The sequence below is a fragment of the Seriola aureovittata genome, chromosome 20, assembly GCF_021018895.1.
Source record: "Seriola aureovittata isolate HTS-2021-v1 ecotype China chromosome 20, ASM2101889v1, whole genome shotgun sequence".
In the NCBI taxonomy this organism is placed as follows: Eukaryota; Metazoa; Chordata; class Actinopteri; order Carangiformes; family Carangidae; genus Seriola; species Seriola aureovittata.
The window spans coordinates 11311147-11336602 of NC_079383.1; the positions used below are offsets into that span (position 1 = coordinate 11311147).

Consider the following 25456-nt stretch of genomic DNA (forward strand, 5'->3'; position numbering starts at 1 on the left):
ACAATAAGTTTTTGTTTGTTGTGCTGTTTTAATAAATTTGAATCATGGTTTACAGCTTGGATTGGAACTTGTCATTCTTAGGTAACTGAAATATTTTTTTTATCACCTTTTCATTTCAATGCGATTAAAATGATAGAAGACTGTAAAAGATATGGGCCTAGTGAGTGTGCAGCCAGTAGACTTGAGGCAGCTTTTCATAGTAAGAATGAATATTTCTCAAAAAATATTAAATGGGCTTTGAGAAACCTATATCAGGGTGAATATCAGACCTGTCAATATACACTTTTGTTTTGACAGCATCCCCATACTGTTGCCAAGGATGCTCCAGAACACACACACACACACACACACACACACACGCTATTCCAAGCACTCAGCTGCTGCTTGCATCACCGATTCCTCTGAGCGAGCTCCCGCTCTCGGTTTCCAGAGAAACGTAATGACTTGCCAATAATGCGCAAGAGCACACGAGCGTCCTCCGTGTAATATGGTGAGCGAGAGGTCCCTGGGAGTGCCTGCCCATTGTTTGCTTTAATTTCAAATTGCTCAAATGCTCCAGTCGACACTGGGCACTGCACTAAAAGGGGACGTGGGGGGGATGGGGAGCTGGGGAAAAGGAAAAACCTATTAGAGCTGGAGAGAACAAAGGGAGGCGAAGGAGGGGGCAGCGGTTGTGGAGGGGCCCATATAGCTACTGAAACACTGAAAATGGCAAATTATTTTTACAACTTGCACATGATTAAGTCAAAGTCTGCACGAATCATGTATAATGTTCCTCAGGTTGTCAGAGAAGAGCTTTCTCTGAGACAGAAAATTGCAGCAACACTGTCTGCTCTCAATGACTACTGGTGACCTCAAGATACATGCAGCACTCAGAGCTTTTATATAATTTAAGGTATTCTGTGATTATAACCAGGCTGTCATAGCTATCTGTTAGGGCTTTGTTGATCATACTGTAGATCTATCAAGTTGTTGTTTGGAGCCAGATCTCTAAATCTGTTTCTGCCATAGTTCTGGATCTGTTCAGAAAAATCTTTTTCTACATTAAAGATCTATGTTAGCAGAGAAATAACCTGCTGAGAAACTTATACATTATTTTTGCACCATGCAAGAACTGGGTGTATGTCTGGGGCTACTGACTGTCAGGGTTTTCAAATATTTTGCTTCTGTTCTGCACAGTAGGTTGCCTATTTCAGTTACTGTTATCATATCTGGTGATGTGCAGTAGCAAAGCTATAGTGTTGGGCAAAGGAGCAGAAATAAACAAAAGATTGATGAAACATCCTTGAAATACATATTTCATTGTGGTAATTCCCATTTCATTAATTTAGCAGTGTGCAAGAATTTTTAAGAAACATGTAGAAACTGTGTAAAATAAAAGGCTTTAATTTGCCTACCTGCAATAATGCCTTTTCAGTGAAGTGTTCTCGTCTTCCTTGGTCTATATTTAATTGTAAGGTGGCTTCACAGCACTTCAAATTTAAAAAGTCAGAGGACCCTCACAATTGAGTTCAGGGTGTGTTTGTGTAGACTTGGGAAGTTTTGTGGTCTCTGTGCAGAATGAGGAACGTGTAAAATACACAGGGAGTACAAAAGACGACGCAGCCCACACAGCCTCAGACTTGTATGTGAGATGCATCTTGATCTTATTTTAAGGCACTGTATACACAAATGCTGGATGTACTTCACTGCCTGCCAGTTATTCGGTTTGGTTAGTTTTGTTTTACAGATTGCTTTACTAAGTCCATCTCTACTCAAGCATATTCGTTTTGTTGACATTTATAAATTACCAAAAAGACCCAGGTGCAAAGAATGCATATTAAAAACTTTGCTCTAATAAAATCAGAATTTTTCCCTTAAACTTCCCAAATATGTGTGTACGTGTGTGTGTGTGTGTGTGTGTGTGTGCACATTGCAGGGGGAACTAAAACTAAAGCAGTCTGAGAGGAATGTTTTCACAGACTGAGCTCATAAGCTTCAACAAATGATTGCTGACAGGTAAGTAAAGGTCTTTTATTTTGAAGAAGTTGTATTCTCAAATAGATGCCATATGCTTGTTTTCAAATCAATTTATTAATGAGTAATGGGTATTTTTCATGGGTGTCAGGTAGAATGTAAACTATCTTATCGCCTGTAGACCTTACTAAACAAAATAAACAGTCTACCAGTGTTGATGTTAAGTTGATGTGTTAAGTTAAGTTGACATGTTTGATCAGTTCTTACATAGTCCAGCCTATGGCACATAAATTTAGCCCAGCTATTATTCTTTAAGCCTAGTTAAATTGAAACAATGAAAACAGTGTTTCACAGACAAAGCAGGGAGCTAGAAACATACAAGGGCGCAAGATCTTCCTCTCTTCAAATATATTTTGGATTCAACAATTTACATTTAAGTTAATCATCAATCACTTCATGTCCATGTTGCAGGAATACAGCTAAGTTTTACTCATACAGTTTTAGTTAAGTTTATTCATGTGCAGCAACCCCAATAAAGGTATCATGAAGTGTTTAAATGAGCATTATGTTCATATAGGCTGTAATTATAGGCGATATACCAGACTTTATAGATATCTTAAATGGTATTTTTTTATCACTATAATATCGACATTCTGCATGTCTTTCTTGCGGTTTATTGCAGTCAATATATGTTAAAGTTGTAATGGTTGTGACAGACCATGTACATTCCCATCTGTGTCTTGTGATTTTTTTTTTATATGACTGCATGATGTGGACAGAAATGAGAGAACACTTCAGGACACAGCTTTTTTTTCTCTTTTTTTTTAATAGCGATTGGCCATCAGTGATCATTTTAGATTTGTTTATTTTCTATTGATTTAGCCTAAAGCCTTACAATCCCGATGCGTGAACGGGTGAAATGTCGAAAACTTGAATATAATGAAAATGAACCTGAACAGCCAAATGAATCCATGGCTCCCAAGCCGTAATGTTCCTGTCCTGGTTACACTACATTTCAGACCCATCAGTGTTTACCCGCGGTCTCCTCTCTGGTCGGCGAGTAGCACAGAGGCGCAGGAAAAAATACAGACAGTCCCAACACGGCGGGGTGAAAGGTGAAGAGAGCCCTCCCCCCACCACTGTCCGCACACACTTCAGGCTCGGATTGCATGTAAAATCACATTCTCCAGGGGTGGTGGGGGGTGGAGAGGAATTCATTGTTTTGGCATGGGGCAGTGGGTTTGTGTCATAAAACGTCTATGCTCTTACAAGTGCCTGCGCCTCCTTGACCAAGTGTCTCCATAAAACTCAATGCAAAACAAATGACTGGGCTGCAGGAAAAAAAAATCGCCTTTTGGTTTCATGAGTGTTAGAAAACTGGAAGAAGTTTGGAAGCGTGCCTGTACCGAAAGATTTTTTATGGCCAGCCGGCTTATAAAAATGGATGAAATTCACCAGATGAACCAGTTCCATAAACCTAGTCCAAGAAACTGGTTTCCATATTGCTATTGTATGGAGTGTGTGTAGACTGTCTGGCCTATTTTTGAGAGACTGCTATACTGAAGTCAACTATGCCCATTTAGATCTAAATTTCACAAACAGTGGTGGAATAATTGAAGTTGTCCGTCTTACTCTGTCATTGAAATTGAAACAATTTCACTCCTGGCTGTGTGCATGTGTGTGCGTCTGCGTGCGTGCGTGCGTGCGTGCGTGTGTGTGTGTGTGTGTGTGTGTGTGTGTGTGTGTGTGTGTGTGTGTGTGTGTCCTTACCGTAATCCGTCCATCTCCCCATTAAGCCTCGGTCTTCCACAGTGAAGTAGTGGAAAATAAAAAAGTAGGTAAAACGCTCAACAGCAGTAAGAAGTCGCCACAAGGCGCCATAGGCTACTAAATAAACTTTTTTTATATTTATTATTTATGTTTCACTTTTTTGATATTCTCACTATGTGGGCTACATTGAGGACCATTTTATTACTTAATGAATGTAAATTACAAAATCACTGACTTCCAAGAAGAAGGCTAAACTTCATGTCCTAAACATATAAGCCTATCTCAAGATTAAAGTGAGCACCATGCACTGTAACACACCAAGCCTATAGCTACAAGAGCAGACTGGTGTCCACCACTAGGAATAAGCCTAAAATCAAAGATTTGATCGTCTGAGGCTTTTCCCCTGCATCATTAGCACACAGCGAGCTGTTGCAAGAAACCTCCACCGTGCTTGAGGTCTCTCTCTCGGTCGCTTGGTCTCGTCTCCTCCCCTCGGGTCCCGGCCGACATCCAGGCACAGGAGAGGGGGGAATAAGTGCCCTGTGGCATCTGGTGTATCCAGAATCTGCATAACAAAGAGTCTCTGATCTTAATTAGGGATAATCAAATATAGCCTATGTATACACACAAGGATATTTTTATTCAGTAATTCTTCTATGGACATAACATTGTTTGTTATTGTATGGCCCGCAATTCAAATATTCGGATGAGAGCTTGAAATAAAAAAAAAAACAACGATAATGGAATTAGCATGGAGCAATCGTCATTACTATAGGACCAGTGTGAGAAACTTTATCGGTAGATGATTTGCCAGATGACATGTGACAACCTTTTTTCTTTCATTTTTTCTGTCTTTTTCTTAACAGGTTGCAGAATGTTTTAATCAAATATCGTCGTGTTTTAGATAAATAAATATATAAATAAAAATAATACGACATGTGCCACTTACGGACATACCCTATCACCTTAAAAGTTTTCGTGTGAACAGGCTACTGCTCCTGCAGGTCACTGACTGTGTGTGTAAGTCATAGTAGCCTACTGAAAACTGTTTTAAGTTTGAAACCCTGTTTGCTCCTTACCATCAGCACTGGAACCTGCTGATAAAACTATGAAGAAAGTTATGTGGATTTTTTTATTGATCCCAGTGGCAGAACTAATCTAACGTCAAACAATTATGTATAATTTCTGAGCAATCTCATTATTTTGTGGCATAAGATGTAGACTAATTATATTATAGGACAATCGTATTCTACGCAAAGTGCACACGACTGGTCAGTTTGGATGTAGACTAATTTAGGTCATAGAAGAGAAGTGTTCAGCGGTTTACACTGTTTAAAGGACCCTTGGCTAAACTGTAGCTGTGCGATCAGAGCAAAAAAAGCAATAAGCACGTATTGTGTCAAACAGAATAGAAACCCAGATTCCCGAAGGCAGAAGACATGCAGTGTTCAGGACGAAACAAGCCTTGACTGTCTGTTCCTCCCTGCATCTCCCAAGCCGGGCACAGAGTTATTCCCCCGGGGAACTGGACCTCAGTAAGCTGCCCCTCCTCTCACTTCACTCTGCTGCATCCGTGAAACTCCACATGCTCCATGTAGCAATGCTGTCATACAGAATCAGCACGCGAAAAGCCAGTTTTGCTGCAAATAGAGCGATAAGAGTTTGATGTGCAGGTCCTAGTTGTGTTTAAGTGTGAGGTCAGATGACCCAGAGGTAGGCTACACTGGAGTTGAACTGGAGATAACTAAGCTAAAGTGATTGGGCAGACTTACATACACTAACACACACACACAGACACACCAGACAGTGATTCTCATGGCGTGTTTCAACTGCAACACTGAGTCTAACCCTTAATATTCACAAGCAACTTGTGTGGCGGTTTAACGAGTTAAGTAGAACCTACTTCATAACTAGAATGTGATTTTGTGATTGACACTGGATATACTATAATTATAACTATTAATTATTTCTACGACTTTATACCACATTATGCACAGCCACTGTAATGGAGGCTATTAAAATGTTTGGTCCATATGTAACACACACACAAGCGCGCGCGCACACGTATATACATACACACACACACACACACACACACACACACATACATTTATACATATATATATATGTACTACATATATACATATATCTATACATATGCTATTCAACATACACTGAATGGTCTGTAAATAAGTAAACGGTCTTTAAGTTGTGGAGATGAGCATGCCCAGTCTTGAGTTTGGCTCAGCAACACTGCCCGTGAGGAACAGGCCACAGGGGATTCACGTGTTTTATAGAAAACAAAGACGGGACATAACGCTGAGTGTTGAAAATATGGCTCAGGGGCGAAACACAATAACCAGTCAAAACAGCTTTCTGTAGGCCTACTGGTAATTCAAACAATTAGCCTATATAATATACTACACAGTCACATTATTTGGACAGCATTGTGGGTGGTGGCCTCAGCCCACGTTTCCTCAGCTTTCTATGCAGCCTATGCGCATCTGCGTGTGTCAATGAGATGTGCACGTGCATTCAGATTGTGCGTGTCTTTCTTTGTGTGCGTGTGAGTGTTTGTGTGCGTGCATACGTGCTCGCACACTTGTGTGCATGTTCCGTGACAAGTCATAGGGGTTTGTGTGTGTATATAATGTGTTTTCGTGTACACATGCACGTGTGCACGAGTAGGCCTGCAAGATACTGTACATGACACCAGAGAAAAAATTCCTCGAAATAAATTCGCCAGTAAAATGACTACTTTGTGTTCAGTAATCCCACAATAGCCCAGACTCCCTTTCCCACCATTTTATAAAAGATGCATTGATAGTAATAATATTTAATACTGTTAACGTTACAATTTATCAACATGTGCGTAATAATGCTAGTATATTTTACAATTGTTGCTCCAAGATGTCTTGTTAAAATGTTTTTTAACCGGGAGAATTTGACTGGATGTTTCAAGCTGCTCTGGCTTTAACCTACTGTTGTCTAGAAATTCTTATGGGAAAAGCAACCCTGACTCTGCACTTTCAGCTTCCAGCCCAATCACTGTTCACGTTGTTTTACCGGGGTGAGAAGCAGGCTACAGTTTAACAGGGATTTACTGCTTTAGTATGACTCCACTACATTCACATGAACTTAATTTGTGCGTTTCTGTAGCCTATTGCTTTGTTTTAATTTAGCCTACAACTATAACAATTGCATGCGTAAATATTAACAACCTGCATTACAGCACATTTCACAAATTATTTTGCACACACGCACACGGAAACACACACACACACACACACACACACACAGTGTAAATGATGTAAAGGGAAAAGGTATAAAAATTTATTACGTACGGTGTGGCCAGACACGTGAATATAGGCCTACATAGTCTGAACAAATAATGTAAGATAAATAGGTCAGTCTACAAGCCTATAGGCAACCAACGAGGAAAATTCATATGGAGGAAAAGCTAGGAGCCAACAAAAGCAGATGAGTTGAGCCTTGGTCAGGGCAGCAGCCTAAACGTGGAAAAGCAGCTCTCCAAGTGTAAAAAGCAAATGTCTTTGTTTAAGCTGCGTTGACTTCACACACATCAAACCGTCAAAAAACACCCGGAGAGTGGGCTCATTTTACCAGCATACAATCGAATGCATATAAAACCACTACCGCATGCATTTTGATGTGGACCGAAAGGAAACAGCAAAATACATTCCAGTCTTATCGTGACACTTTGCAGGCTCGGGTTACCTATTCCGGTTGTACAAGCATTATGGGCCGCGGTGAATTTTTATCAGCTCTTTATTCAGCTATTGAAATATGAACTTGTCATAACTGCATTATTTACTCAAACAGCGGAGACTGTGGGCTCAATTGTAAACTATCGTAATGGTAGGGGGGTGGAATATCCATTTTTATTGCATCACCTGTCAGTGGCGTCCAATGGGCGTCGACTCCGAGGGCATTAATTGATGAAGGTGTCTACAGACTGGCGCACCTCCCCTCTCTGTCATTTTATTTGTGGCTCAACCAGCAGCCAGAATAGCAGCTGCATTTTAGCTCTTATTCTGTTTCTCTCTGACTCTCTCTCTTTCTCCCTCCCCTCCACCCTCACAACTCCCTCTCACTCCCTCCCTCCCTCTCTCTCTCTCTCTCTCTCTCTCTCTCTCTCTCTTCTCCCTGTTTTATTCCTCTGGCTGAAGCAGTGGTGTACACCTACCCCTCGTCCTGCTGCCGACCAGAGGGGAGTGTAGCCGGCAGAGGCAGGTAGCAGCAGCCCCGGCTTGGTGGACGCATCCGTCGCATTCCTCCACCATGCCGGACCGGGGCAAGAGGCGACGAGTGGATGCTGTCGGCTCATTCAACCTATTAGACACCGGCAGCTCCATTTAACTCCGCATGTCAAAGTTTACATTTTCATGACGCAGCAGTGTGGATGGATTAAAGGTATGAGCAGGATGTCTTGAGCTCGCGACCCCATGCCATTTTCTGGTAAATCCATAACAGCCTATACTGAGAGTGACTACATGGATTAATACATTGGAGCGGATATATAAAACATGGGAGACCTGGAGAGTGGTTTTGAGGAAATGCAAGGAGTGAGATTGGGATACCTGCTCATCAAAGGCAAGCAAATGTTTGCTTTGTCTCAGGTCTTCACCGACCTGCTGAAGAACATCCCTCGGACCACGGTGCACAAGCGCATGGACCACCTGAAAGTAAAGAAGCACCACTGCGACCTGGAGGAGCTGCGGAAGCTCAAAGCAATAAACTCTATAGCTTTTCATGCCGCTAAATGCACTCTCATATCGCGGGAGGACGTGGAGGCTCTGTATTTCTCCTGCAAGACTGAGCGGGTGTTGAAGTCCAACAAAAGAAAAGCGAAAGCGGTGTGTTCCCCCGGGGATGTTGATGCGTCCTCGGGGCTCCTCCGTGCCGACGCCGAGCTGTGGAAGGAAAAAGTTTGGTTTAGTTTGCACGGTGTCCCGGAGACTCTTACACTTCACAACAAAACGGGCAGGCGGAGAGAGCTGACTCCTTGCCTTACCGACTCCAAACTACCTCAATTTTACCACAAATCTCACGGACGGGAGTACCGTTCAGCGACTAAGTCCAGTCACAAACACTTTAAAAACTATGAAACAGCAAAAATAACAGGGAACCGCGTTACTTTGAGCCAAAGGCACTCGTTTTTCCGGAGCGCGGTGAGCCGGCAGCCGGTGGTGCTTCAGTCCGCCATAGCAGCTCAGTCCAGGCTCTCGCGCTCAGCCGGCGACCTACTTCACAAAAGGAAGAGGAGGCGCGAGGGGGGCGGCGGCAGGGACAGCGCGAGGCACTCGTGGAGCAGAAGCAGACACGCGCACCACCACGCACCACCGGTGCTGCTGGTACAACCCAAATCATCCGGTAGCCACGGGAACTCTTATGGCGCTTTCCACCTCGGTCCGGATTTCTATCTTGACCCTAGACCTCACCACCATCATCACCACCAGCATCACCATCATCATCATCACCACCACCACGAACCGACTTTCCCGGAGAGTTATAGCAGTGACACTGAGTCCAGCACCTACTCGGACCGGGTGTACCCCGACTCGGACTTTGGGTCCGGCTTCTCCACCACCAGCAACTCCGGGAGCTCAGAGGAGGAAGAGGAGGGCGAGGATGAAGATGACACGCAGTCAGAGAGTTCAGAGGTCAGCTCAGAGGAGGAAGAGAGCTCCTCTCAGTCCGACTCCAGCTCAGTTTCAAGCCGTGTTTCTGTCCAGAGCATCCGGTTCAGACGGGCCCGGGTGGGTTCTCTCGCCAAAAGTCTCAGCACTAGTAAAGCACCTTTGGTCCTGCAGCCCACATTTCACTACAACAACCAGCCACAACAAGAGAAACAACACAGGACACTGTGCCATGTTGCCACTTCACAGGCAGGGGACAGTAGACAGGAGAGACAGCAAAAATGTGAATTTATTTGTAGTGAAACTAGAAAAGACGTGGGACCCTTACAGCCACCAAAATTTAACTCAACTGTAGTGGGGGAGAGCTTTTTCACTGAGTCCAAAAGGGAGAGGGCATCTGAGGCTGATCCACGCAGGGCTGACCCTGTGGTTGAGCTGAACTCTTATTCACTGGGACTCAACCGGAGCAAGGCCTTTCACCCCACACGCAGGACATCGGGGTATCCCACCAAATACCCCCCGGGACTGAGCTCGCAGTGTGACCAGGACAAAGACGCCAAGCTCACAAAATGTACCGATAAAAGGGAGGCAAAAGCCATCAGCCTGAAACTGCTCACTCCACTGAAAAAAATTAAAACAGAGGCGGAGGAGCCCTGTGTGACCGCCGCTCCCCACTCGGACAGCGGCAGGACAGCCAGGACACCTCCCTTCAACCTCCACAATGTGAAAATTAAAGTGGAGGAAAGCTGTGATGAATATGAATACCAGCACCAGGCCACTGTAGTCAAGTGTAAAGGAGATAAGTCAGAGAGCAGCAATGGCCAATATCCCAGCGGAGTCATCAAACAAGGGGACTTTTTCAACATCGGGATTAAAGCCACAGAGAAGAGCCCTGACGTGGCCCCCAGGTCCCCGTGTGGTCCTCAGGAATGCAGGAGCACCCAGGACACCCCATGTATCGAGGAAGGGGAGCACAGGAACAAAAACTACAGGGCTCCAGCGCTGGGGAATAAGAAACCCCGAGTTTCCAGGACTCAAACAAAACAAAACGTGCCCAGGGTCAACAAGCCTGCCTCTTCATCCTCCTCTTCATCCTCTTCTTCTTGTTCTTGTTCTTCTTCTTCTTCTTCTCGTCCCGTGGGCTGCGAGGAGACATCCACGGAGGATTTACCGAGCAGACGCAAACGCAGCAGCGCCAGCACTGTAGTATCGCCTGCAAAAATGCTTTTCAGCCTGATGGCAAATTTCCCATCGCCGCCGTCGCTGGTTGTTGGCAGCGACGGGGATTTGTGCCCTGCTTACTCCCTGAACTCACTGAGGGGCCCCGGGCCTCCCCCTCCGTCCCACCCCGTGTGGAGGTGGCAGCCAGGCGGCCAGATTCTCCCTCCCCCACACGCTCAGAAAACTAGGAAATACTGAGCTGGTTTTTAAAGCAGAACAACAAAAAACCCCACGGTGTCCATCTCCAACATAAGTGTAGCCTGAGTCTTAACGTGAATCCACCAAATTGCTCCAAACTTTATCGGTGTGTTTTTTTTTCGTCCCCCCTTTTTTTTTTCTGTGAATGGATTTACATTCCGTCTTGTTTTAAAGTTTGATCGAGGAAAACCTACAAGATCCCCCCTTTGGAGCCTCAGAAAACGCCCACAGGACTGTGAGACACCGCTCGTGGATTTATGCTTAAAAACTTGTGTTTTTAAAATAAGCTATCAATCCTAAGCAATATGTTAGGTTCTCATTATTGTGTTTACTTGATTTTTGTTTTTCTCAACTCGACTGTTTCTTCTTCGCTTTTCTATGCTCGACCTGTTGGATTGTATATGGTGCCAGGGTTTCAGTGGTTTGTGCTTTTGTCTGAAAGAAGAAAGGGGGTAAAAAAAAAAAAAAAAAAAGAAATCACAGCATTCCTTGGGATGAGGCTACTCTTCATCTAGCTGGAACTGAGAGGAAGTTTGACTTGGTAAATCCCAAAAAAAAAAAAAAAAAAAAATGTCAGGGTTCCCATTCTGTGCCACTGGGCACATTTTATATATCAAAGCTGTGTTTTCTTTCACGACTGCTTGGCCACACTGGCCCTTGTGTCCAAGTGTTTAGAATGATTAAAATGGGTTTATTAATGTCTATCTATACATGCTCACAGTTAAGCCTTTATTAGATTTGACAGGAATTTATTCCTGGTGGTTGTGGGTTTTTTTTAGAGTGCTTGTGATCTGGTTTTCAGTCTTGTTTTTCCTTCTGCGGAGTATTTCCTGGTTTGCAAATGTGTGTGATTGTGCACAGACGCAGGCCCAGACACAACACAGGCCTTATGTACAGACAATCAAAAAGAATAAGGCTCAGACCTTCATAGCACGTTAGGTCCCACGACAGACTCGATTCGTGTCCCTTCAGGTCCACGTGGCCACCGATTTCCTCTGCACATCATATTTGTGCCAGAGGAAGGAGTCTGTATTTGCGTTCAGAGCACGAACGTAAGTCAGGAAAATGTAAAACACAGACATATTGACAATGTCCAAGATAGGCTGCCAGTGGGATGTGAATCAGGAGTCACCGTGGGGGGAAACAGCACCAAAACAGCGTGAAACACCTTCTAGCTACACTGGCTACCCAGAAACAATGCGACAAAGCACAAGTGATAGGCTTAAATGCATTGCACTTTGATACTGTTGGGGGTCTCGTTTCAGCTTTAGGGTTTTCTGACGAGCCTGTGAAATGATGTCAGAGAGATGCTGATAGAAAAAAAAAAAACAGACTCAAGATGAGACAGTTTAATTTGGATGTAAACAAAAAGGCCAAACTCCATTCGTTTTCCTGCTCTTTGATATGTACTATATTTAGGATTTATCCATGTGCGTTTCTAAACATACCCTGATGGGTTTCTGGTTTCCTATAATTTAATAATATGCTAATTTCCTGAAGCCAATGTTGTTCATTATTCTATTTTTAGTTGAAGTCAATTGTCATGATCAGAGCTGGAAAAACGTCTTTTATTTCCTATTATTGGCTGAGACACCCAAAATACAATTAGCTTTTTATTTTAAAAAAAATATCGCTTTCCTTCTGTCAAATAGATCACTATCTCACATTGCATTAATGTAGCCTTTTGAATATGGCCGCTCAGTGAATGTAGTACCCCAGGTAGATTTCATACATTTAGTTGTAGCTCCTCTGACTTCATCGTGAATGAAAGAGGAGTAAATCAAGTGGTGGAAGCTGCACCTACATGTTTGGATTTTAAGGAAATGTGTAGATGTTTTTAATGGCAGTGCAGGACGCGCTCTGCTAATTGGCAGGCTTTTCTGTCGGCGACAAAGAGAGGCCCAGCTTATGGCGAGCCAGATCACAACAAACCCAAAGCCCGTGAATGATGTCAGCCTCCTCACAAGCACAGCAAAGGGTGCATTCATTCAGAGGATTGTAGAAACTATTTAATGGGTGATTGTAAAAAGAGGAAAAAATGTACAAAAAAAGCGAGTTTCACTCTGCCTAAATCAGTGTGGATACATATGGTAGATGTTTAGCCATGTTATTAAAGCACCACTTTGCAGCCATGAAGCCCCAACTCACCATGGGCCTTATTTCTGAGGCTGGAGCAACAATTCAAACTTGAACTTATTCTCAGCCTGTAAACCGGCTATTTCTGAAGCTATGACACAAGCTGGTGTATGAGCAGGCTAGCAGTAAAAAAAAAAAACGGAGGGGGTTGCACAGGGTTGAGGGGAGGGGGGTGTCGCTGTGTTGCAAGAGCGAAGCTTTCAACCTTTAATCCGCATGTCAAAAGCATAGGCTGCACGGCATAGGAAGAAGAGGAATAGCCTGTGCCCAAAGCTGTGCGGGTTTTGCCCCCCTGACGCACCAGCCTATTCTCACGCAGTGCTCACAATGCACGGCTGAGGGACGGGGATGGTGGTAATGGCCTGTTGGGAGGGCCTTTCCACCATTAAGACAAATAGCTCTCTGACAGTGACGCTATCAATGTAAACAATTGCATCGCGCAGCAGCTAGAGGCTGCATGCTCTCTCCCCCATCCTCCTCTTCCCCACTACCCTGCCCTCCTCATTCACTCATTTACTTCGCTGTTTTGATACAATACTTGAGGTCAGGTTTTTGACATGGAATTTGAAGTCACTGGTTGTTTATATGAGACTGAATATTTATTTTTGTGAATTTTCTGGGGTTTCTTGTATATTAATTTTTTTTGTTGTGAATATATATATAGTACAGCTGCACTCGAAATGGAAACTTGAACGGTGGATTTCTGAAGCACTTTCCCTTTCTTTTTTTAATTATGAAGCATTCATTAAACGCGACTGAGTGTAATTGTCAGACTCTTTCTCTTTCTTTTGAGTTGGACAATCATTTGTCGTCAAACAGATTTAATGATGGAGAAACTGGCCTGGGATTTGCGTAAGGAGAGGGTTATGAAAACAAAGAAATGAAGTCATTTTTAAACTTTCCTTATGGGGGTTCCCTTTTCTGTTTTATTATCTTTTATTTTGGGAACACAGCTGCTTTTCATCTTTGATATATGCTGCACAAGTTTGTCATAAAATGTCCTCAGTCCATTAATTTACTCTGTAAGATTAATTTCATAAATGTTTAAAGGCGTTTAGGGAAAATGAGACATACCCAGACCTCAATGAAATAACAGATAAGTGATTTGAAAGGAAATGGACCTTAAATGGATTTACAGTAGTGCTTATCCACACTGTGGGCAGTCTAAACTAACAATAGAGCTAATGACGACTGGTGGTAAATAGTTAACCCTAAAAAAAGGTCACATACAGTATCTTCAGTTCAGTCAAACTCTTACAGTAGAGAGGGATTCCCTTCCCCGGTGTATGTGAGGGGTGTGTGACGGAAGAAGTGGTAGGCCTGCGGAGCCTGCAATAATAACAAGAGGCAAACCGCAGACATTTACGCATGCAGCATTTCCAACCACTGCACATGAGGTGGTGCAAGCTAACTCGGGTTTTATGCATGAAGCAGAGAGAAACCTCAATAAGCTGGACTAAACAACACTCCCGCAGGGACACACAACCTTTGTGTAACTCATAAAACAAACACCACTGTAGCCTGCATGCAACTGCAGGAAGCTTGTGTGTAGAGATTGAGGCCAACTTGTCGAATAAAGCATCATTATTCCCCTCGATAAACAACGAGATAAGTAGGAATCCTGCAGCAAAACTGCAGCTGCACACGGGAATAGCATATAACCCAGAGTGTAGTGATGGCAGAGGGGATAAACACAATAAAATAAACTAACACTCAGCAGCTACTTCATAGGTGTGTACAAGAACACAGATAAACTCGCCCGAAGGCTACTGGCCTGTCAGATTATCTTGCAGGTCAGAACCACGCAACTTTTCTAAGAGAATTTGACCAGACTTGCCATTCTCTCAATCTGCCACACTTGACGTGATGTTTCCCTGATTAATGAGACTGCGGTATATGGTCCAGGCCCAAGCCTCGAGGTTGATAAGGGGATCCGATGATGGTGGGGCTGTCTGGCCCCGCACGGCTGCTGCTGCTGCTGCTGCTGTTGCTGGAGCCTGGAGGGGCCATACTGGGAGCAAGGACAAGCCATTATACTGCTGCTGGCGTTTCAGGGTTAAATTCCAGTGCGGATTGGAAACCAGTAGACTGTAACTCCTATAGAATAACAATAGAAAGAATACGTGAAAAAGAACAAAACAGGCCTTCACACAATTCGGTTTCAATAAAAAATAAATAAATAAATAAAGTTTTCTAAAGAGCTCAGTTTATTGCAGTCAAATGATATTTGTCGCTGACTGCATGTTAATGCTGACAGACACATGGCGCGTTAGGGTCAGCACTTTGCATTGATCTTTGAGACAATTAAATACATGGAGGCCGATAAAAGCTGTCAGGACGTTTTTATGTTGAATCTTTCAACTGTAAAGTATTTGCCTGCACTCGTCACTTCACACAAGGTCACTCACAAGCTCATAATATTTTGATGTGAAATATTGATAAACAAAACAAATCTCTTGACGTTCTGAAGGCATTATGGGAGAATTTGTAAAGATATTTGTGTGTGTTATGCAGCATTTAATGCATCAACAACTTCTTAGCCCTAGCCTTTTTTTTCTTGCAGTCTTCTCTCTCTCTCTCTCTCTCTCTCTCTCCCTGTCTCTCTCTCTCGCTCTGTGTGTGTGAATGAATTTGTGATCTGTGTTTCTATGAAAACAGGAGGGTCTGGGGGAGCAGGAGAGCCCCTGAAAAGGCTCTGCATTATAAAACGGGGCTGACTGAGCCTCAGATTAAACTGCAGAACGGTGAAACTGTCAGATTGCAAGCACACTTTTTTTTTTGCAGCTTTAATTACCTCTGGACGTGCAGCCAGAACGGGGAAGCTGCTGCTGCTGCTGCTGCTGCTGCAGCGATGACTTACTGATCCAATATGAAATAGCTTTTGTATGGTTAAACGAAAATTAAAATAATTCTGAAAGACTGCAAAATAAACAATAATAAATTCCTTCAATTAGCCTAAAATGACGGGGAAAGAAAGTTAAAGTTATTTAAGCAGAATAATTTAAATAAATACTATTTAGGTTGTAAATCAAATTGTGATAAATTACGAAGACTATTAATAGCTCATGCTGACACCATAAATCACACAGAGCTAAATATAGCCTACATTCTAGTGTTAGAAATTATAATAGTTGAGACATGCACCTCTATACAAGCTTTCTGCAGCAAACCCTTTGTGTGCGCTGCATGTGTGGTGTAACTGTAGACAACTATTAAAACGCTACAGAGGCTTTACATTCAATAATTATGTCAGTGAGTTACCAGTATGATGCTAAATTACAGCTTCACTTCTTATAGACAATTTCAAAATAAATGCTCACTCCTTTAATGAAGTGGAATAGGAGGCACTGTCCCCTCCACAGAGAGCAGAGCTTCTGTTTAAGGTGTAAAACAAACTTTTTCCACCGTGAAAAGCTGGTGTAATGTGATGGCTCCTCCATGTGCTGAGCTGAGCAGGCTGCTCCGTGTGGCCCACGTGCTTTTCCCCCTTTTTTTTTTTTTTTAACATGAATTTATACAAGCCAGATCTGAGGAGCAGTGTGGATTCAATGAACAATAAAACGTCGTCTTTTCTCTTTTCTTGGTATTAATATTTTGACCTATCCGTGTTATGAGCTACAGGCACTTTCACACTTGAACATTTGTGAAGGTGCACAGACTTTAAATGGAGTTTGAGTTACATCGTTTAATAGATGGAAGTAGGCCACCGACAGCAGAACTATGTTTATTGTTCGCTACGCCAAAATTTCCATTTGTTTTTGCATCTCTAATTTCATACACATAGCCTATGATTTTAACCCCAAACTCCCCCGTTCAGAGAGCGTGTTACTTTTAAATGTGTAAGTATATGATGACAGTCGATCAAGATGCCTAAAAAGAGATATGCATGAATTGAAAAATAAGTAGTGCAAAGGTCAGAGACTCGTGACATTACAGTATTCATATGATCACGCAGCCATTACATAAGACGACGGTGATACAAAGCACAATTAAGAAGTAAAGGATTTTAGTTGGGTTTGTCTCTATCATCCCATCGCGAGCTTTAAGTCACTGGATCCTAACTGACACTCTCATAAGTTCATTAACATTTCCACTTATGTATTTTAATGTGGCTTCTCACTATGATCGTTGTGGTTTAACATGAAGGAGGAAACAGCGGGGAAACAGCGCTGCTTCAGCTGGGTCTTACCCGACATCCTCCTGCACAGACCCGGGGCCAGAGGGAGGGCTGTTTGGAGAGGAGATGGGAACAACGATGCTGCTGAAGCTTTTCCTTTTCAAGTCCCATTCAAACGCTTAATGGTGCAGCCTATTTGAAAAGTAGGTCTACTGAATTAGATATTAGTCAGTATCTCACAGGAATTTTAGAAATTTTTTTTTTTTAATATTTTATTACTTTTACCGCTCATATAGCCTACGTGAAACTGTAGGATATGTGTTTTCTGATGTGGAAGCATTCCGCTTGTCACAATGTACAGCTGAAATGTACTTAATGAAAACCTCTCTAACTGTGTGTGTTTGGGCTCCTGTTAGCACTCGAGCCCTCTGCAACAAATGAGATTAGGCTATATTAATTAAAAAAAAAAAAAAAAGCGTGTTGTCATGTGTTATTAGCCCACTATTATTTTTGTTATAATAATATTCATTATTATTATTATTTTTATTATTATAGTGGGCTAGCTGTAGTAGCCTATATATAATGTGTAATTACCAAAAACACACTGACTAAAATGAAAATGATTATTAGTTTAGTGAGTATATATCTTTGCCAACGTAACTCAAATCTCATGTTTGTAGCCTCCGTGTGTAAATTAAATTTAAATACTCTCGAGTTAATAACGGACCCTTAAGCGCTGAGAACATATTTCGAAAAGACACATGGAGCCCAAAGAGAGCTGAATTCTGCTGGATTTCCCTCGCCAGAGGAGCTGCATGGGGGGAGGAAGGGGAAAACCAGCACCAGAGGGCTTCTGCTCCGTCATGGAGCTCAACTCCATTTGTAAAGGCTTTTCTGCGGACAGGAGAGAGCCAGATGTAGCCTAATGTTGAATGGAGCGTAGAGACTCGAGCAACTTTTAACATACAATTCAATCAGTTATCAACAAGCCCCGTTCAATGACGTGTATTGGCCTCGGGTGAAGCTAAAGCGCAGTGCTAGCGATAGTGTGAGCAAACATTTATGCCAACAGGCGGCGTGAATACTTCGCTCCTTTAGCCTCTTATCCTGCCACTTATCAAAATACCAGCATATTTAAAGGGCTCTTATTCCTGAAACCTTAAAAAAGCCATTCGCCTCTGTTTTCTGTTGGACTATATGCTTTTCATATAGCCTACGGCCACTATTAGAGATTTATGAATAATTCATACATTTAACTAGGGCATAATTTATAGATGCATACGAAACTATTTACACGTTTCTAAAATTCAGAAAGTGTTTGAGCGTTCCAAAACTGGTGGGTTTGTGAAGATCAACATCTATTCATTTACTTATTTATTTACTTATTTTTGTTTGTTTAGTTTATTAAGGTTGAAACACTGCACTTACTAACTAGGCAATACAAACTCAGGATTATGTAAATTGAAAAAAATATTAAAACTCATACTGTCATTCAATGTGACATAGAAAAATTTAGTTTTCAGTTGAAAATAGGAATTTAGTCTGAAACATGCAACCTAAAGTCAGCTCTATCAAATAAGACTAAATTTAGCTCCAACTCTATTTGACGTAGTGACCCACATCTTAGATATCAAGTAAAGTTAAAGTTTGACTTTCCTGTTGTTCGTTTAAAAAAAAAAAGAAAAAGAAAAAAATAGCCTAATCTCATTACACGAATGATTGAACATGTCTCATGTCTGAGCACGTTTCAATGATAATCCTGAACATGCATTATTATTATTATTATTATTATTATTATTATTATTATTATTATTATTATTATTATTATTATTATTATTATTATTATTATCTTTCTACTAGATTGTAAAGTTTTTCTGAAAAAAAAAATCTTCTGGGAAAAGACATTTGAATTTGCTATGAACTACTGGGCTTTTCTAAAAGTTTTAAGAAATTGATACTAGTCTTTAAATTGAACCCCACCTCCACACAAACACATCATTTAAAAAGAGGAAAAACATTTATAATGAACTAATAATCACAATTTAAATGCATATGATGTAGTTTATTTGAATATATTTGAAGCAAACAGCTATACTATGTATGCAGTCCTAAAGTAATGGAGCCTTGGAACAAAAGGAAATTAAAATTTAAAACCACAGATCAGCTGATTAAAATGTTCCAAGGCCTGAAAACTAATATCTGGATGCTGGTTCCCTTTATAAAATGACAGGTCAGTTGAGAACATTACACACTATAGGGGGATTTGAACAGGCCACAAGCAGCGGTGACCTTTGACCCCTCATACCAGGGACTTAGAACAAGGAACCCAAGCTGGACTGGGGGATAAAAGCCACCAACAAACACACACACACACACACACACGCATGCACGCACACGCACGCACACGCACGCACGTGCGCACACACACACACACACACGCACACACACACACACACACACACACACACACACACACACACACACACACACACACACACACACACACACTCCACTGCTGTAAACACACTGATACAGAGACGTAAAAAATGTATGCAAGTTGTATTATTAACATACAAAATAGAAATGATCCTTCTAATGACCAAAATGCTGCCACAAAATTAGCTGGGTTTTTCTAGCAGTGACCTACATGTGGTCAGGCCACAGTTTGCTGATTATTGATTAGTATGTCAGTGCCATTGCCCCTTGCCTAAGTCGACAGATATTCTCACCTAGAAACCTGTATGTCAAACATAAGACATGAAAAACAGCCTCTTGCCTTGCTGCAGGGCACAAAGACAGGAGACATGATGTGTCAGAAGCAGATTTGAGCGGATGAGCTTCCTTTCTTCTCTTCAAGTGAACTTTCTTAAATTGGGTGGGTGAGAAATATAATAGGACACGTTTGGGGCTGTCTGGGCCTCTGCCAGATAAGGTTTCAGACAGCGTTTTTCACCCACTTCTTTACATTGGGTGTTCAGGATGTGGGACAAAGGGTAAAGCTGGGGATTCAGGTCTCATTCTAACTAACTCCTTATTTAGGCCTCATTCTGCTGTGTAGTCCGAAGGTTTATTCTCATCCAAATAATTAAAAAAATAAATAAATCAGGAGAACTTTGCATTAAAGATTATTTAGCTATATTTGCACTCAATAACAAACTTACTGGTAAATTTGATTCTTGATCACTTTTTACTGTATGGTCTATTGCTGTAGCCTGTAGATTTATCACATGCTCATTTCTCCATAGTGACTTTACAATGATATGACCTTTATTTCTTTCATTAATGTGCATTCATATTTGTATTAAGACTAACAATGTGATGAAGTTACTTTTTTGTAACTTTAAATTTTTCATAGTATCAACAGAATATTATTTTAATGTAAAATGTTTGTATTTATTTTTCATACTTCTATTTCCTGATGCTTCTTAAGTCCAATTTTCTGTTTTCACCTTGTTAAAACATTTTTTCCCCCTATCTGTTGTTGTAAAACAGGGGGCTGCTCCTGGTGATCCAGCTCTGACCACATCTGCCTGTTACAGTGGATCCTTGTTATTTCATTTGGCCTAATTAAGGATTGTTTGGAGAGTAATCGGAGCTCCTTCACCCTTGGGGGAAAAAGCAGTAAATAGCTTTTAAATAAGGATGTTTAACTTATATGTTTAAGCACAGTGGTGGCTCAAATGAGGCAGCTTAAAGGACTAAGGCTTTATTTTAAGGAGGCACAATTTATGCTTTAATAAAGCTTTAGGATAAAAAAAGCATTATAAATCCATGTGTCCTAATAGACATATTGAACCACCATTGCACTGTTTCTCTATGAGATCACTTTACCATTCTCTTAGCTTAACTACATATTTACATGAATTTAAGGTGATTGTTAAATTGTGCATTAACACCATGCCACCAACCACACCCTTCTGCAGACATTCATTCTCCCCTCAGACATGCACCCACAACTACTTTTGGTTTATCATGACCCTCCAAAAAAAAAAGAAAAAAGTCCTGTGTATCCAGGCCTCTTTTATGGATGTATGGCTGAGCATCTTAAATGAATTGGTGAATACAATGAACAAGGAGCAGATACAGAGAGTCTGGGAGCAAGCAACAATTGAATAACTCATTTTCTGCTGCAGACCAAAGTCCCTTTAACACGTTGTGTGCAAGAAGAGAAGAATCTGCCTCTGTTCTGCTTTTTGAGAGGATCATCAGAGGCACAGGTCTGCAGAGCTTTGGATGACACGTTCATTCATTATCACTTAACTGCCAGTGATTTAGCCTTCATTAATTAATGAACACAACAAGCATCACATGATCATCTATTAATACTGAGACAAAGGGCTTTAGTTTTAATATTTGAATTCATGCCTTTCAACTATTCATTTGTTATCTGTCAAAACGTTGTGGTTAGATAGGAATATGAAAGCTGTGTCTGACTGAATGCACGAAAATACCCAAACTACATGGCACTGCGATAAACAGCTGGTGAAATATATGAAGAGTATGTTTATGTTTTAAAATATGAAATGAAACAAAAATGGATACACCCTACTTCACTTGTCATTTCCCATTCTTTATTCAAGTAAAACTAATTCTCTCTTTTGTGGAAACTCGCCAGGACTACCTAATCTAACCTTGTTTGACTCCTGTTTTGGCAACATGATGCAGCATTTTTCTTTTCTCGGCCTGACTTTATCAAAAGCTGATTCTTTTAGTACAATCATCCTCAAATCCTCAAATATCAAAATGTTTATGAACGGAGAGGTTTGAAACCACACAAAATTATTATAAAAGTTTGACTCAAAGTCTCACAAAGTTGTTCAATGAACAGGCCACATGAGACCTCAGTGGTCACACCTGAACATTCTTTTGCAATCTGACATGATAAACAAATTATTTATTTGAATGAAATTGTTTTATCGTTGCTATAGGTTAAGTGTGGTTGGCTCAGAAGGATTCATGAGTCCTGCATTCATTTCTGGCTCTCAGAAACACTTTGATGAAATTATACTGAAAAAAAATCACCAACCAACTGCCTCCATAAAGCCTCTTTATAAAACATGAATTCATTCAAAAGAAAAAGCTGCTGAATAAGCTACTACATACCAGGTTATTTATTTCGCTAAATAGCAGATGGGGTCTGCTGATATCAGGCCTAATTATTTGGATAATGAATGCATTAAAATATGTAACTGAATTTGTAGAAAGTCCTGAAAGACAAGTGAGGGAAAAGGACGGTTGTTAAGGGTTAATATAACTCCAGAAAACCAAAATGATTTGAGTTAGAAAAGAAGGAGTTCCAGTCAGCATGATCAAAACAACACATAAACTGTTAGATCTACCTTTGGGTGAAGCACTCAGGAAACATTTTTTTTATTAAAATGTATCCAAAACTTTATGTTCAGATGAAGAGAAATGACTGGAAAAAGGTGGCTCCACTATGACCTCCAGCAGTGACCATCGTACATCTTCATTTTATTTTTATATCTCTGTCTTTGAAACAAAATGTTTTTATATGACAGCATTTTGTAGTGTTGTCTCATTCCATAAATTCCTTGGATATAGTTGGATGCCAGCTGATAAACTCGTTAAAATGATGCGAAGGAGAGGTGATCAAACTAAATTTGTTGCTTGTTTCCCCTCTGCTACCTGCTTCCTTATGACAACATCATTAAGACAATATCTGCTCAGAATCGCTCCACCTCAAGCGACTTCACAGTCTACCGGAGTCAGCTGTACTCGACTCTCGGGCGGACTCTGTGTCCTCGGTAGGAGCGCAGACTGCAGGCGCTTACATAACGCTTCGCCTGTTTATTACCACTCTCCGTTACGCAGCGCCATAACGCTCATCCAGCGGCTCTTTTTTTTAAAGATTTCGTTGAGTTGATCGTTTGTTGATTGTATCGGCGCATGCACAGACTGAAGGCACCGCATGCGCTTAACGAATTAAGCAGGTTATTCGAGTTAAGTAGGCCTGAGGTTAGTTTTACGCACCGTCACGACCACAACGCTTCATATTGGCGTTTAGGCTTTGGTAAGAAAATGCTTCTCAAAGTGTGATCCGGGGACCTCCAGGGGTCCTCGAATGGGCTCCGGGGGGTCCGGCAGCAAATAAAGCATTATGTATTTTCTGTATAAATGAATTCACACGGAATGACCCCAATTTAATATGAATATAGGTTTTAAATAGCCCAGGTTTGACCCCCACGACTGTTTTGTTTTCATATATGCAAATGAATCAATAATAATTCAACAAAAATCCCTCCATTTAGTTTTTGGGGAGCAAATAAGATTTGCTTGGGTGTCTGTGGTCGCATATGTGTGTAGCTGGTGTTTGTTATTATGTAAAGTCGTCTGCGAGTCCCCGAGAGCAGAGACAAAACGAAATCGCCCAAATCTGCGAGTATTGCGTATAAAAAATGGACAGAGAAAATGTGTTTGATTCCCCCGCTGTGTGCCCCTCTCTGGTACAGTCAGCTTGAAGAAATGACGCGGTCTGACAGCGCCCCTTGCTGGCCACGAGGAGGGGGGGAAATTTCTCTTAAAGGGGATGTCTGGAAAACCGGAAGAGTTTTTTAAGGTGGACCGCAGGAGTTAGCTGCACGACGAGGACGCTTTATGTTTTTTTCCAGCAAAGGGCTCACAGGGCAACCTGGACTCAGACGAAAGACTTTTCACCAGTTCCGTTGTGTTTTTGCATTTTTTAACTTGAGAGCCCAGACTTACTCACCAGAAAAAATTACGTCTTGAGGAGTTTCAGACTCGTGCTGGGGCTGACGGTCTTACCTTTCTTAAACCAAGTTGTCAAATAAACTGCTTATCAGATCATTTCTACCATTTCCAGTTTAACAGGGCGCTTTTGAAGAATCCCTTGAATTAAGCAAATAAGCGGCGACCTCGACCTGTTCAGAGTGATCATTTCAGGCACTAATCCACACAGTTGAAGCTCAACATGCAGGATGCGTCAACCCGATGTCATTTTCTTGTCAGAAAAATAATTTAGGACTCAGAATAAAACCAAATGGCCAGCAAGATTGATATTTTTTCATATTTTGCATTGGATATTGTATAATTGCTATAACAGCTCACTCAGGTGGGCTGGAAGACGATCCACGGCTCGTCCCTAAAAAAAAACTCTGGTACCAGATTCCTATTGAGTCAATAAAATGTAGATTTGATGCTTCTGAAGTTTCCAGATTTTGTTTTTTTTATGTTGATGAAAGAATAGAAATCAGTGTCTGGCCCTCAAGTGGTCCAGCCGGCTTCAAATGGGCTGTTGGATAATAACGGAATCAAATCAATAATGAGATTTTCTTCATGGCTTGACCTTGGTCCCACAAACGTAGGCTATAAATAAATAATTCATGTCCTTCGCGTGATGTAGTTTGTGAGCCTACCTGAAGCATGTGGGCGCGTGGCCAGGTCACTTAAGGCCAGCTGAGTTTAGCTCAGTGTGAAACGGTTTCATAACAACATAATTCCACAGACGCATCTTCAGATCAGAGGGGAAGCTACACACGGGGTTAGACAAAAATAACAGAAACGCCTCCTGCTCTTCTTTCGCCGCAGCTTTTTAGTTTGTTTGTTTTGTTTAACGTGGTCACCATTTTCTTTGCTTCATTAGGCCACATCATTTAGTCTTTGTGACAAAAGGACCAGCAGCCTTTGTTCATCTGGAAACTGCTTTATGGAAACAAACGTGGACTGAGTGGCGACCTTTGTCCTAACTGTGATTTTCACAGAATAAAGAGCACAGCAGTACACTGTAATACAATTTGAGGTTAATTTGTATAGGCAAAATCATATTGAAAGAGCTCACACGAGTTTATTTAAATCACCAATCATAACGCCACGCACAGGAAAACTGTTTCAGTAAAGACACCAGTGATCCACTGTGCCCCAGCAGCATTACATGAAACACAGTAATGAGACACATACCTTGTCACAAAAATTAAACTAATTAAGATCTCAAATGCATTGCAACTTATTTATTGAAGGCATATTTTTACTGCTTTGTATCATATTAACAGGCCTCTTATTTGTCTCTTTGATCTCCGTTCAGTGAAACCAGCCTCCTTCCTCACAGCCTCTTTAGTTGCTTCGTTTGCATACAGTCACCCTCTGTTTTCACCTCCCACACCTTGTATGCAGAACTTGTGCTGTCACGGCACCTGCTTCTCTCCTCCCCTCTCCTCAGTCTTTAACTTGTGTGCCCACATCAAATGCATCGGTCAATCCAGCTGTTCGCCTCAGCTTCTGTCTTGTTGCGGCCTTTGGCCACAAACTTCACCGATCAGATATGTTGACTCCTTTTGTTTGTATGTTCATTTCATTGCATCCGTTTTTTAATATCCTGTCTGCGGCAGTCCATCCGTCAGGTCACGCCAGCTCACCGTGGTTC

The 25456-nt window shown here is 41.6% G+C and overlaps 1 protein-coding gene across 1 annotated transcript; it reads left to right on the forward strand.

The window, feature by feature from the left end:
* Positions 1–7873: 7873 nt before the first annotated feature.
* skida1 (SKI/DACH domain containing 1) lies at positions 7874–13706 on the forward strand. The gene has a single exon (XM_056363700.1). It carries the CDS (start codon positions 8274–8276, stop codon positions 10803–10805), a length of 2532 nt encoding a protein of 843 aa, XP_056219675.1. The 5' UTR covers positions 7874–8273; the 3' UTR covers positions 10806–13706.
* The last annotated feature ends 11750 nt before the right edge of the window (positions 13707–25456 follow it).